The sequence below is a fragment of the Colias croceus genome, chromosome 16 (assembly GCF_905220415.1).
Source record: "Colias croceus chromosome 16, ilColCroc2.1".
NCBI lineage: Eukaryota > Metazoa > Arthropoda > Insecta > Lepidoptera > Pieridae > Colias > Colias croceus.
In genome coordinates, this window is record NC_059552.1 from 4705323 (window position 1) to 4720135 (window position 14813).

Below are 14813 nucleotides of genomic sequence, written 5' to 3' on the forward strand. Positions count from 1 at the left end.
TTTACTGTGTACTCTTACGTAATACGTACTTGAGTGTGAAATGAATATAAAATATAAAAGGAAATATTCCTTACAAAATAGCATGGAATACATGGGTAAGGCGATCGTGAAATCCTTGTTTATCGCCATACTCTGGGAAGCAAAGCGAACGTGCTTACGGCGTATGAAGTTGTATTAGTGGCATTAGTGTTAAAGTGTAAATGTGCAACATCCTTTCTACAATTTGATGTGATATTAAAATAATATGTATGTCTTGATTTATCTTTCAGGTTTTCTTTTATAACTTTTACTTATTCGAAATAAAGTACGAAACACACGCATAAATTTTTATATGAAGGATTTGTCATGACGAATTTTCTCTCAAATAATGACAACGAAAAAATAACGCATACACGCATTATTTTTTTACGCGTAAAATCCATTACACACACCCACTTATACCTAATACCTACTTTAATACAAAAATCACTTAGTATGAAGTACCTATAGTGCGTGCTATTACATCACAATAGAGTACTATCTAAGTCTAGACCAGACTTTATAGTAAGGGACAAATGACCTCCAGGATACCGTACTTATAGCAGCTTCACACGTTCACGCGTACCGAGTATCTTCTATATATAATACATAAATAGTATGTAATATGCCTTACTTACTTATACTAATATTATAAACAGGAAATATTTGTATGTATGTTTGTAACGAATTGGCTCAAAAAGTATTGGACGGATTTGGATGAAACATTACAGTAGGTAATATAGGTTATATATCAGAATAGCACATGAGATATAGAAAATAGAAATACTAGATTTTGCCCGCAGGTTCGTGCGCACGGCACAGCTAGTAAGTTATAAATATAATCGATCCTACTTATCCTTATGTTCTAATATTATAAATTCGAAGTGTGTTTGTATTTTACGACGACTGCGTCGACTGGGAACGTTGTTATGAAATTCTTTTGTGATAGACATACATAGATAATCATTATCATACAGACTGATTATACATAGATTATCGGAGCGATTAACCTACTCCATGTTGATTCATTATCTGTGATATTTGAGACATTATTCCGTTCAAAAAGTACCTAAGTATATCACGAAATATTAGCGACTGCTATGAAGTTCTTTATCAAATGTAAAGAATACATTTTTGTATAAGTCTTGATAAATTTAATAACTGTATATTATATAATAAAAATACTGAATTATATCAACTAAATAAGAAAAGTTAATTACACCCGCAACGTTCCAAATAGAATCGCCCAACAATAAGTATATAATAATCACACCAAATCTACAAAGAGGATTGATATCGGACAATAAAGAGCATGAATCAATGCTTTAATGCTTTTCTATATCCATCTTTATAATTTCTATATAATTCATAGGCGACACACTTCCGAGGTCAGTAGCCCGGCGCCGACGCATTTTGGCAAAACGCCGACTCCTCAAATGATTGCACGTCCGCTCATATCAACGGAAATATGGTAAAAAGAACAATGGCATAGCTATCCCCATTTCATGATAATGTATGACGATGACAACGCTATAAGATTTTTACTTGAAGCAGTTAATTTTATAAGCTGTGGTACAGAATAAACAGATATATCAACAAAAATGGTATTTAAGGCTATTAATAGCGATATCCTTTTTTTCCGATGAACATTTACATAAAGTTAAATAATGTTTACATTATGACCCACATAATGTAAACATTAAGTATATTTCTATTAATTAATATACAAAAAGATATTTATTTATTTACTATGTGTTCATTCTCTGCTTATTGTAATAGCGACATTCTTAACAATTATACAAAATTGTACACAATGATGACTTCACGTTCTTTGCGATGTCGGCAAATCACAAATGAAGTATTTATTAGCTCGAATTAGTATCAACGTCTTATCTAGAGGTTTACTAATTGTAACAATCCTTATCTTCACTTGATCTTAATGTGCTATCACTTAATGCTGTATAAAGACCTCGACAAAAATGTTTTGTTATAACTAATGTTCCAACAAGATGCTTTTCGATACGAATTTTCTAAAAATACACTCGAATTTTGCGTAAATACTTTCCAAAATTTATAGCACCGCAGGAAATGAGTTTTCTTTTAACATCGGTATATCTAGAGGTGAGAAAATATTTAAAAGCAAACACCGTTGAAAATGTGTTTATGTTACGGGAGTCAAATTATTTAGTAATAAATTACATTTGAAAAATATCAAATAATATATTTTATGAAATTCAAGTTCAACCTTCATAAACATCTATCCAAATAACTTTAGCCTTCGTTTCTATTCACATTAAGTACATTTAAAAAAATTATAATCAGCTGTTTAATAAACAACAGGTGGTTCATAAAAATACTACCTCTAACTAGGTTTAATTACTTTATAACATGATCCAAAATCAGGCAATTTTGTTGTGTAATCTAAGATCAAACCACAAAGGACAATGATCTTACGCAATCTGTGTTTGTTCCTCTTGGGTTGTCAAGCAGAAAAGTTTGGCTTTGAGGCTTTTTATTGTGTGTTTGGGTATAAAACATTTACCACTAAACGAACACTGTATAGAATTTAACAAATATACACCTAGCTCTCATAAACAATGAATCGGTGTTTTAGGTCTTAAGCTACCTAGTTGTAAGCTAAAAATGTTTACTAAATAGTTGTAACTTGTAAGCTAAAAAGAGCGTGTGTACCGACTACCGAGCACACGTGTCATAAGTGAAAGTTTGGCAAGATTCAAAGATACCAAAATCGTCGCCTTACTCTATGACGTGACGGTATTGCCATGACGCATCCTTGAAATCTTAATCTCAATGCGCCTAAAGAAATTTCTCTTTATAAAAATATAACTAGCTTTATTATAAACATAACATTTAAGTGGGTTACAGGGAAAAACTAAAATGTTCGTAACCTATACTAAGGTTGCAAGATAAAGTTTTTGGCAAAACGCAGCAACTATTTCCATTCAACATTGTCGTATACGACCTAGGTACAAAACATTCCTAACCCATTACAAATTGTGTACAGTGCCAAAATTTAAACAATAAACTTTTGAAAACAATGATTTGATACACCTACCTGCTTCTTTGGCCTTAGAGACACGATGCATACTGTAAGGGACTATGGGAATGTGCAGTTGGAATCTCAAACAAGGAATTATTCAGTAACTTTAAAGTGTTTTGTATGATTTGTACCGATTGTAGCATTATCGTTATATAATACTAGCTTTCCACTCGCAGCTTCGCCCGCGCAGTCAAAGAAAAACTCGCATAGTTCCCGTTCCCGTGGGATTTCCGGAATAAAACCTATCCTATTTCCCGGGGTAAAAAGTAGCCTATGTCCTTTCTCGGGTATCAAAATATCTCTATACCAAATTTCATGCAAATTGGTTCAGTAGTAAAGGCGTGATTGAGTAACAGACAGACAGACAGAGTTACTTTCGCATTTATAATATTAATATGGATGACAAATTCCTAAACAACCATCTATGCATTACTTGTACTGCATGCGTAAAATTACCTATATTATTTTCTTTTCGTTATCTTTAGATTATATTATGTACAAAAATATTCCATAAAAATGATTCGACACATTGGTTTGTAGATCATATTTAAATCAATTTAGAAGCACAATCTTTGCAACGTAAATTTACAGTTAAAATCCGGTAAGCCAAATAGTAAATACATAAAACACGCTAAATTTCAGTACGTGTGAATCATTTATCGGGAAATTACCGTCATGCGAAGCCGTCGTGCTATAATGTATACTGATAAGAATTAGGCAATAACAAATTCCTTTACAAGCGACAATAGCTTAGCGATATCAATTTATTCCGTGTTATCTATTTTTTTTCTAAAAACTAATTTACGTGTTTGTAATTTACGTTACGTTACTTTATTCGATGAAAGCAACGTATGTTTTTAAGCTATTGCATAGCTTCTATCGCGGGCCTTGAACGCGGGGACCGAATCGAGAAATTCCGTAACGAAAAAACCTCACGCTCCCCACTCCGACGGGCAGCAGCATGCAATAGCTTTACCGCGGCAGTCCCCGAGTGCCACACCGCACACGTCGTTTTTTATTTATCTATTCGTGTTATTTCTAGTTTGGAAATAGGTACCTACTTATAAACACTTCATATGTTTAGATATACCTACATATAAAAGAAACATATTACATAATTTATTTACCGTTTATGTTATTTACTGATATAGCTGCCAATAATTTGAATACATTACTTTTATTATATTATATACAAGCATGTTACAAAAAGTAATTCTACTATAGACAAAGTTAAAATAACATTCAATACTTTCTTCATTAAATTAATTTTAATTTTGGAACGTCGGTAGATATTATACACATATTATATGTATTATTTGCCTAAAAAGGTTTCATAATTAATTAGATCGAGTAGGTATGATGAAAAATATTTTATCATAATATTATGTAGTCAACCGCTCAATACATTAACTAAATTAATAATTTAATTTCACATTATAAATTTTGATATCATATTTCCATATTGATTAAGTCTATATTAGCGATAGATACAGCAAAAATGATTTCTTTTTTACTTTTTCTTCGTGCCGCCAAAACGTTTTCAAAGTTGCCAGTTAGGAAAAATAAGAGCTCATTCTCTGAAATACATCACATGTAACAAGATTGTGAGTAGCAACAAATTGACAAGGCCATCCGGCTTAAGGTCCCGAGTGTGCGTCCCGATAGGATTTAGTTAAGCATAATCCGGAGCCCAGCCGAAACATATATTTGGGTAATTATTTCTCCTGATAGTGAACCTTTTTGCGATTTGGAGGATAAAGGATATATTGTCTAGAATATAAAAAAATGATGCCCTGCGTCTTGCCCTTTTTGTGAGCACCTAGATACCTAATTGAGTTCATGTAGAACATTCTGAATTTATTGATAAATAAAATTAAAGAGTTGGTACGTCGTATTCAATTATTTTCCTTCTTTTCAGCCGGACACTTGATAGAATATAATGTTACATTGAATGCCTTTTTGTTTTTCTATTCAACAAATACCAAACATATTTAAACTCTAAACCGAATTCACAACACAATACGAATAAATAAATTTAAAAATGTATAATTAAAACATAGCGTAATAATTCAAGATAATGAATGAGTACTTGACATCTTTTAATTCTTACTGAATATAAACGCAACGAATATACTGCAATTTGCAATTTAAAGTTTTGTAAACTTCATTAAAATACAATAAAAAGTCTGTACAGCTGCTGTCTGAATTCTTATTAAAAGGGAAAACAAATTCAAAATTGATTGTGTGATTTTAAATTTATACCCAAGTAGGTATATATTATTAACTATACATAACTGTAGCATTTGATCTTGGTAAATTATAACTAATGATACCCACTTATTACTGTCCCGATATAAGAATAAAAATATGTATTATGAAGAAGGTTTTAAACTTTTAACTTGCGAAGGAAAATAAGTCTTAATTACTGCAACGTGGGAATATGAAACAGATAATCACCGCAAAAGACAATGAACTTAAACAGATAAGACTGATTTTCGAATTCTTATCTGCAATAGTTCTAGAAAGCGGTTAAAACCATAGTTATGACTAACGCATGCAAGTTCATTTTTCACATACAAATAGATAATATTAAAACTACGTAGTTAATAGGTAATCAATTTTACTTTCCATAATTTTCTATGTACATACTACGTACATCACTGCTATTGTTTGCACAACACGATTGCAAGATTTTCGAAATAAAACGGATAGTAGTCAAAGCCATTAAATTTGCTGATTGAACGTCAACACGAGTACAGCTATGTCACATCGTTGTTGAAGAATACGTCGATACAATGACACACGCCACTACCCATTTTGTTATCGAAAACATGCAGCAGCACGAGCGACAGGCCCTTTGTGCGCGACTCGGCGAAGCGGCAACATCTATTCTCATCCTGTCAATATTGTAGTCCCTTTCATACAATAATAATATGCATGTAACTACAGCCGAGATCAAGACGGATTTCTATTAACTACCACTCGCCTATAAACAGCTAAATCGCGCACATAAATTGAACCGTTGGCATGCTATACAATTGACTCTCGCAAAAAACTGCAGAATTTAGATCGAATAAATTCGCTACGCTTTTTCAAAATCACAAAAAACAATATGCGTACGCACTCGTCTAACATCGATTAACTATACTAATCTAAGCCATAAATATATACGCCATACGGTTCGATTCAGTTTGGATTCAAAACTAACCTGCTTGTATAAGAGGACACCAGTGAACCGAACAACAACGTCGATGCGTTTGTTTCTAACCTAATAAATAATCGTAAAAGATTTTATGTGTTTTGTGAAACGGATCGTGTTGTTATTGAAATAAAATAGGAATGGATTCCAAACCACGTAAAACATTCCATCAATGTCGAACTTTATTAATTCTCGAAACTGATACAAATAAATCCGAAAAAATTAAATGTTTGTCCATACATATGCTTATTTATGAGTACATTATTCAGTATGTTTGAAAATCCCTCATTTTATGGCCGTTTTATATTGATGGGCTGTATCTAAACGAGTTGATTATAAATAAAATACCTACGTTCTGAGTATAATTCAAACGCGTTTCTTTCGAAAAGTATTTTCTAATGTCAGATGACATACAAATGAAATGCACCTTCTGTACTTGATATTGCGTAAAATATTCATTGAATAATTATCTCACTGTAAAGTATACATAAAACCAGATTATGAATGTAGGTACATTTAGATATTCACAACGTTATTTAATTCAAGCTCTTTAAATAAACGTTAGATTAAAAACACGAAAAGATAAGTACATATTTTCCCAACAAACATTAAAAGGGCTTTTCAAGACTTAATAAAAGTCCATTCGTTGAACGATGTTACAAGTGGAGGTGCGAGCGCCTCTCGACACCAAAATAGTGTACCATAAACAGATAAAACGGTTGTCACTTTGAATAAATAACACTGTCCTCTTATATTTCCCGTATTTCTGTCTCTACTGATTTTATTGACGCATATTTTACACACAATTCTACGGAACGATTCACGTTGTTTTTCCATTTCAATTTACATTGCTTCAATGTTAGTAAAATTTCGCCAAATTCATCAATAACGTTACATCAGATCATCGTCCATCCATGCCTATAATAAATTTTGCAAATTTAATATAATTCGCATTATAAATTGCGATTATTATAACAATCGCTTTAATACAAACCAATGTTCATACATATCAGCGAGCACATTAATATAATCTGTTCCTGTTCTCACTTTAGTAGCTTGCCCTCATAAATTGTTAAACCGGGCAAATTAGTCTACATACTTGCTACTATTTACATGTTTACATATAAGAAGATTGAGTGCGAGTGTGGGCGGCGCGGGCGCTAAATGGTACGGTTCCTCAAAACTCGCAAGGAGTTTGCATCGTATGCAGTCTACTGAAAATAACTCACTAATTTTATCTCAGTACATACGCATTTGACGAAGTGGCCAGTCACTCCTCATTGTGGTTTGTTACGGTCGAACTGATGTAAACTTATTTCTGGTGACACTTTTACTCCTCGGGATAATTCCAATGCGTTTTAAAAATAGTATATCATTCACGTACCTACTTATACAATTTATATAGGTACTTTATTTTATATATTTCCAACATTTTGGTGTAGGTATATAACACCAAAAAATTGGAAACGGTAATATTGAAGAGAATTTAACAAAACATCCTAAAAGATCATCAATTAATTATTTACAATTCCTGTCTGTGTTTCACTTCAATTAATTTCTGACCGTATTTCAACTAAGCTATTTAAACAATAATAATAAAATATTGCATTTGCATGCATTTTGTAATCAGACAAATATAAATCGATCGATCCTACTATCAAACCATATCATTTTATCATCTACCTTATATGCATGTAATCACTTACCGTGCATAAGAATGCAGCAAGGCTAATTTATAGTAACTTAAATTAATTAAACACAAGCACATAAACATTGCGGCCATAAATTAATAAACAACACGGGTGGTCCGTGTAATAAATTCATCGAAATTTCCGAATCTGTTTATCTTTAGGTAAAACATGAAAAGACTAACAAAGTGAGGCAGTAGGAAAACATTGATACAAAGATAATTCTCCCAGTACTTATGTATTGATATTTTAAAATCGGATGATATTCAGTTTCCCTGACACCTATGACATGGGACAGGTGTCGCCAGACCTATATTTTTAGCCCGTGAGTATTAAAGTAAGCCTAATGCAATCTGCCTGTCAAAAGGGATGATTTCGTCATTTCCACAAATTTTGCCAAAAATGCCAAATTTAATACTTGTATAAGGCTTGTATATTATACTGTCGGTTTGGGATGGGTAGTGTCAGTTTCCAAAAATATTATTTGATACTCAATTTTTTTATGAATATCGTCAAAGTAGATCGTCAATACAAAGAAAGTAAATAATTTCTTGTATTTAATATTCTGTGTACCGGTAAAAAAATTTGGTCAATGACGAACAGAAACCAATGTACCTAACTTGACATTAATTGTAATTAACAAAGCAGGCATTTAATAGGATTCGAAGCCGACAATTGAATTGAAGCTTCCGTTTATACATCAGCTTTTGAATAATATTAGCACGATTTACATTTGACACTGACCTGGATTGAGCGATTCACATAAAAACAATATTTGTATGAAATCATATAAAGGAAATTGTGCGTTAGAAATACATTTCTACGACAACTAAAACTATGTACGGACAAATATTTATCAAATATATTTCCACTACTCGTTATGAGGAAATCTCCAAGATTCAGACTCCGTAAATTTCGCTATAACTAACAAGGAACCCGTCTCTTGCTCCCTTTATGATCGTACATTTTCTTACTCCGCTATGAAAATCACATAAACTATTGAGCTGCCTTACAAAAGGCTGAATGATAATACGTTATATTCTTATTTTTATTCTCGATTCGAAACAATATTTATATACAGGGTGTAATCGTTAAGTGTGCACAGGCGATTATTCTGTAACTATTACAGATATCAAAAAACTTTAAACTGATATCGAAAGTACTTAACCTAATGAGTAAAATGGCCATAATAAATTTTTAAAAATAAAACGAGAAATATCTAAAAAATTAACTTGAAACCCTCCCATACATTTAGTATGAGATACGAATATCCCATGTACATGGGTTGATCCAAAAGTTATGATAATCAATATTAAACAAGGTCATTACAGTTATAATAATTATGTAGTTCTCTAGATAGTCTTTTAACTAGAAAATATACTTCAATATTGTTTTTCCTAAACTTAAAAAAAAACTTTGACTTCATCCACAAAAACCCCTCCACGCGGCCATCACTTCGATGTCGTCTTAAAATAATTTATTGCTAAGAAAGTGTTTCTTGTGCCGAGGAAAGAGATAAAAGTAAATAGGAGCTAGATCTAAAAAAAAGGGTAAGTGTTCAAGCATTTGGAATGCCGATTTTTGAATGGCAGCCATCGCAACTGACGCTTTGTGATCTGGTGCGTTGTCTTGGTGAAACAGCGTTCAGGTCCGCAGTTTGCCATGTCTCTTTTCCTTACTAACCTACCGCAATCTTTTAATTTGGTCTGTTTAGTAAGAGCCCAATAAAGTGGCTACCTTTTTAAAATATTCCACCATAATTATTCCTTCAGCGTCCCAAAAAACTACCGTTTTAATCTAACCTACTGATTTTCACTTTGAATTTCTTCATCGTCACTTTGGAAGCTCGCATGCAGGACATTGATTGTTTTTTGGTTTCAGCATAAACATGGTAACGTCCATGATCACAAAACGTGACAAAAAATTATCCTGATATCATTAAAAATTTAGAAATTTACCTTCCACATGTCGAATCGTTGTTTCTTCTTTTCGTCGCGAATCATTCTGGCACGCACGCTTCACATTCAAATTAATGTCAATAATTGGAAACGTGGCCTGTTGATATGATTTTTTTGTGATTACTTAGTGAATACATGAGCAAGCAAAAAACATTTATTTTATATTTTTATGTGCACAGGAAATACCCAATTATCATTACTTTTGGATCAACCTAGTACATTTAATATGAAAGATTTTTAGCTTTTTCTTTCTTTTTTTTGGTTTTCTGCTTTAATTAATAATTACTTCGCAAATTTGAAGGGAAGTTCATTTAGAATCTGTAAATAGAGCCCCTCATTGTATTGCACAATGAGGACATCACTTCGAAAATCTGCTATGAATACAAAATGTATGGGAAATAAAATGTATGGGAGCGTTTAATGTAACATTTTTGGATATTTCTCGTTTTATTTTTAAAAATTTATTATGGCCATTTTACTCATTAGGTTAAGTACTTTCGATATCAGTTTAAAGTTTTTTGATATCTGCAATAGTTACGGAATAATCGCTTGTGCACACTTAACGATTACACCCTGTATACAAATAGTAGTTTTACGGCAGTTAATGCGATTTTATTAAACCATTTCAACATATCACAATACATAATATTACTTATCAGTTTTATGATGTACGATAAGCAGGCTTGCAAAAATTATCAAGTAAAACACAATACAAATTAGCTCTTGTTAGATAGTATAATAATACATTATTATTTTATTGACTGCAAATTGGTGTCATTATCGGAAATAGTGACCGATTTTTACCTTTAAGATGCACTCTTCCAAAGAACAATTGGACTATCTACCCATAGCTAGTTTTCGTATACAACACTATACCTACGTGCATTAAATGATACAAAAAGCTTTACAAACTACTCAGAAGATAAACATGTACGCACCTCTCCAAGATTCACGAATCCGTGAGCCGCAGCGACCTCGTCGGCTGCCTCCTTCCCTCCCGGCACGTGGACAGCCCAGGTCGAAGAGTAATGCGCCCACGCAACATTTAGCACCACCAACAATATGGCAAACAAGAGAACTTCCCGCGCCATCGCACACACGGACACTCAACAGCTAGTACTTGTCAGCATTGCACACACACACTACAATGTTAACCTTACTTCCAACGTAGTAGATTCTAATACTAAATAACTAGCTTAGCTTAAAACCTGCAATAAATGAAAAGCAATGAATCAATTTATGTTTTAAATGAGATAAAACCGCTCACTTGATCCGCGTTGACCTTTAAATCTGTTTTGGTTTAGATAAAACTGCAGATAGTTCAGTCATGGTAAACGAAACTGATTTAATTAAACTCTGCTAACAATGATTATTTAAATGTCTTCCAAATATCTGAGAAGTGCCACGGTTACCTAGCCGCTAGCGCATTTCTTCATTCCTTACCCAAAGTTATGTTATAATTACCTACTTATTATCTAAACCTTAATTGATCTAAGCTGGAATAGTTCCTAATGTGACAACAAACCATAACTAGACATGAATCATCATAAACTAGTGAAAACAATGGACAAACCCACAATGTTTAATCTTCTTTATTATTTAAATGTATTAGTTATTACATCACCGTTGTATGGAAATTCAAATTAATCTCATCAAGTCACTATCGTAGGTCCGTATTAGTTTCAAATCCTAAAACAATAAGTTTCTATGATGTCACAATATGTATTTTTTATGAGGATGTGTCCAAGATTTGATTTATTACATGGGATTTCCTCTATCCTTGTAACGCGGTTGTCTTGTACGTTGTCAGTCGAAAATGACTCTTTATATCTGGTTGAGTTTCGAGTTCTTAATAAGTGGGTCAAGTAACCCGGAGATGAAGGACATAAAACCCAACAAAAGGCGCGGGGGTTTCCTTCTATTCTCTTTCAAATTAATATGTTGTTGGCATCCATTAATCAGAAGCACGCGTTCTTATAACGGGACTTTAAGTTGAAAACAAGACGATTAATTATTATTATACGAGTCACATTAGGTATATTGAAGTCATTTATATTGTTCGTATATTTTCCGCGAGAATCTTTAAATTCTTAACGTCAGTGAACAATGTCTCAAATTATTTCAAGAGCGACAGTTTAGACAGTCGGTTATTAGCACAGGTTATTAGATATCAAAGTACTAACTGTGTGTAATTGATGATATAATATTGTGTAGTTGCAGGTGCGTGTAGTAGAATAGCCCTGTAAGCACGGGTGTAATTCCATATAACGATTTTAATTAAAAACCGAGGTAATAATTCCTCGTGTCCAATATTATTCGATGTCAAACGACAGCAGGGAATAGCTGTGGATTAAATCTGGCGTTATTACATTCCAATACTACAGGATCAAACGAGCGGAAAGGACTATTGTTTGATATCATGAGCTGTATTTTAACACTAGGTGCTTCAAATGTTGTAACGCAGCTATCTGACAGAGGTCGAAGATACATTATATGAACGGAATGCTTTATAGTTTATTGATTTGTCTTTAGATCACGACACTCTTGCGGGAAATCACACGGCAATGAGTAAATAGTATTATCATAACATAGAGAGAAAATATAGAGGAAAATTATTTTATCGGTCTCTTTAGTACCTAGCATTAAGAACTACAAGATTATTGAATAGGTAGGTAAATTAAAAATTTATTCTTTTTTCAAATCTATTCTACCTACCAAGCAAACGAATAAAGATTTGTGTAGTGTTTGAGACAGAAAGATCATCAAAATAGTAGTAGTAATACTGTAATAGGTATTATACCTAATACGGAATAGGTATGTAGGTACATACAGTTTAAATATCGCGGTCGGTGGTTATGAATGGCCTTCGCAGTTCGCACACAACACACCTGTCATAGGGTATAAGGACCACCCTAATGACCTATTCTGGATTTTATATTAGCCTTTACGCGGTAGGACATGCGAACATATTTTAAATTTTTGGTGACTAGGTAGACCTTCTTTCTAGACAGGTTTAAACTGAAAGGTCGCTACCAGCTTATTTTTATCTACATTTAGGTACCTACCTATCTTTCTTTTTTTTTAGAGCAAAATCTAATCTATGTTATTTAACAATAACTTGTTAGGCGTTTTTCATACGATTAGTTATAATAAAATACACTTACAATAATCTAGGTAAATAGGTAGTTACTTCAATTTACGAATAATATAATATATTCTAAACGAATAGGTAGGTAGCCTAATTAATCAACGTTACTAATGTAATTCAAAAAATGCTAAACTTGATGCAGTAAAAATTTTAAATAAAATGTTTGATAAGAACCGTAGGTTAGGGTAGGCAACATTAACAACATGGTACGTACCTATACATTTTAAGACACAACAGCTAAAAAAATATTAACGTCTGATGTGAACAGAAGCACGTACAACCTACCTGCCTAGGTAATATTTAAAAGTTTGCTATAACAAAACAAAGTCCCTTTTGTTTACCACAACAATAGGTCCTTCGAAACTTTCATGTTCTCGGTCGAAAATCAAAATTTCAAGAGGTAAACTACCTACGTATATGTACGTAGTACATATCTGTCAACTGTGCTACGTGGGTTCCTACCTATATTGAAGCACTCACGTGTTCGAAGCTGTCATCAAACATTGAATATCCGCTTTATTTTCTTGGAATATAGGTAATAATGTAACACTGAGAGAACATAAATATGTAGGTACCTAATGTGTTAATGAACTTTCTTGTGGGTATTATTTAAATGTACAGATTTCATAAGTAAACAAAATATAAGAATGCGCGGCGTAAACGCATCATTGCTATGTAGGTACCTTTTATGTTTGTTTACAGCTGACTTTCCCGACCCATTATTATCTTCATTAGGTGTAGACGAGTGTGATATAGTGCAGAAAATTCATATAAATAATTACAAATGTAGGTCATCACACGGTATGTAACACAGTTCAAACTGTATACAGTTATAGTTAGTTTTATTCAGTTATCGATATGTCGTGTTTATCGAATTATTTGCATAGTCATTTGGTCGTATAATGCCAAGTCGACACGGACAATCGGTTTATTTATTGATAGAGGCACAAGACAGTCATATTATCTTATCTGCGTTTTCATTGGCTCGCTATGTAAACAATCCGATTTTGTGACTAATCGTCACCTAGATTATTTCGCTCACGTTCCCCTCGGAAGAGATATTTTTTGGTGGAATTCAATGAGAAGGACCAAGATTCCGTGGCACTTAGACTATAGTAGACGGTGTGAGACGGCGCCGCTATGACGAGCATTCACCTCTCGCATCCCGCCTGAATGTTTGCATCTTTTAGGCCAGCGGATCAAGTGATATTAAATAAAATCCTCACGTACAGATTGAGATCAACATCCACTACGTAACACAGTGATACACAACAGTCATTATAAGAACACGGCACGACTGTCAAGTGGCGCGTGAATATCGCGACGGAGCAACACAAAGTACACCCTTCACGTACACCCACGTGATGCTGACTGATTCGTTTCACTTTGCGTTTGCTCTCGGCTCTCGGTTCTCGCCTGCCCGCTGCCGCGATTGGAGCGCAAGGCGAGTCCGACTTGCCAGCTTTGCAAAATTTACTCGAAATTGGGTGAATCGTTAGTCGGGTATGTTTTGAATTTTCTTTGTAAGTATCATTCATGCAGTTCTTGCGTTGCCAACTACCTATGTACATGTAAATTATTAATATTTTCAGGCACTAAGTTGTACTTAGACGTTAATATAAGATTTGCATAATATAAGTTATTATTTTTCATCCAACAAAATCATTATTAAATTATTAACTGGGATTAAAATTAATTTACTGCATAGTAGGTAATAGTTAATACAAATTAAGGTTAATGT

General features: G+C 33.2%; 1 protein-coding gene across 4 annotated transcripts in view; it reads right to left on the reverse strand.

The window, feature by feature from the left end:
- LOC123698540 (furin-like protease 1) overlaps positions 1-14447 on the reverse strand; it is a 160956-nt gene extending 146509 nt beyond the window's left edge. For 2 of the 4 annotated variants that reach the window (XM_045645200.1, XM_045645197.1), the window contains exons 1-2: positions 14303-14447; positions 10863-11132 (exon numbers count right to left, since the gene is read on the reverse strand). In XM_045645200.1, the coding sequence (XP_045501156.1) occupies positions 10863-11015 (153 nt within the window). In that variant the 5' untranslated portion in view covers positions 11016-11132; positions 14303-14447. Of the gene's footprint in view, positions 1-10862; positions 11133-14227 lie in introns of all 4 variants that reach the window. The other 2 variants (XM_045645199.1, XM_045645198.1) reach the window with 2 other exon arrangements.
- Positions 14448-14813: the final 366 nt, after the last annotated feature.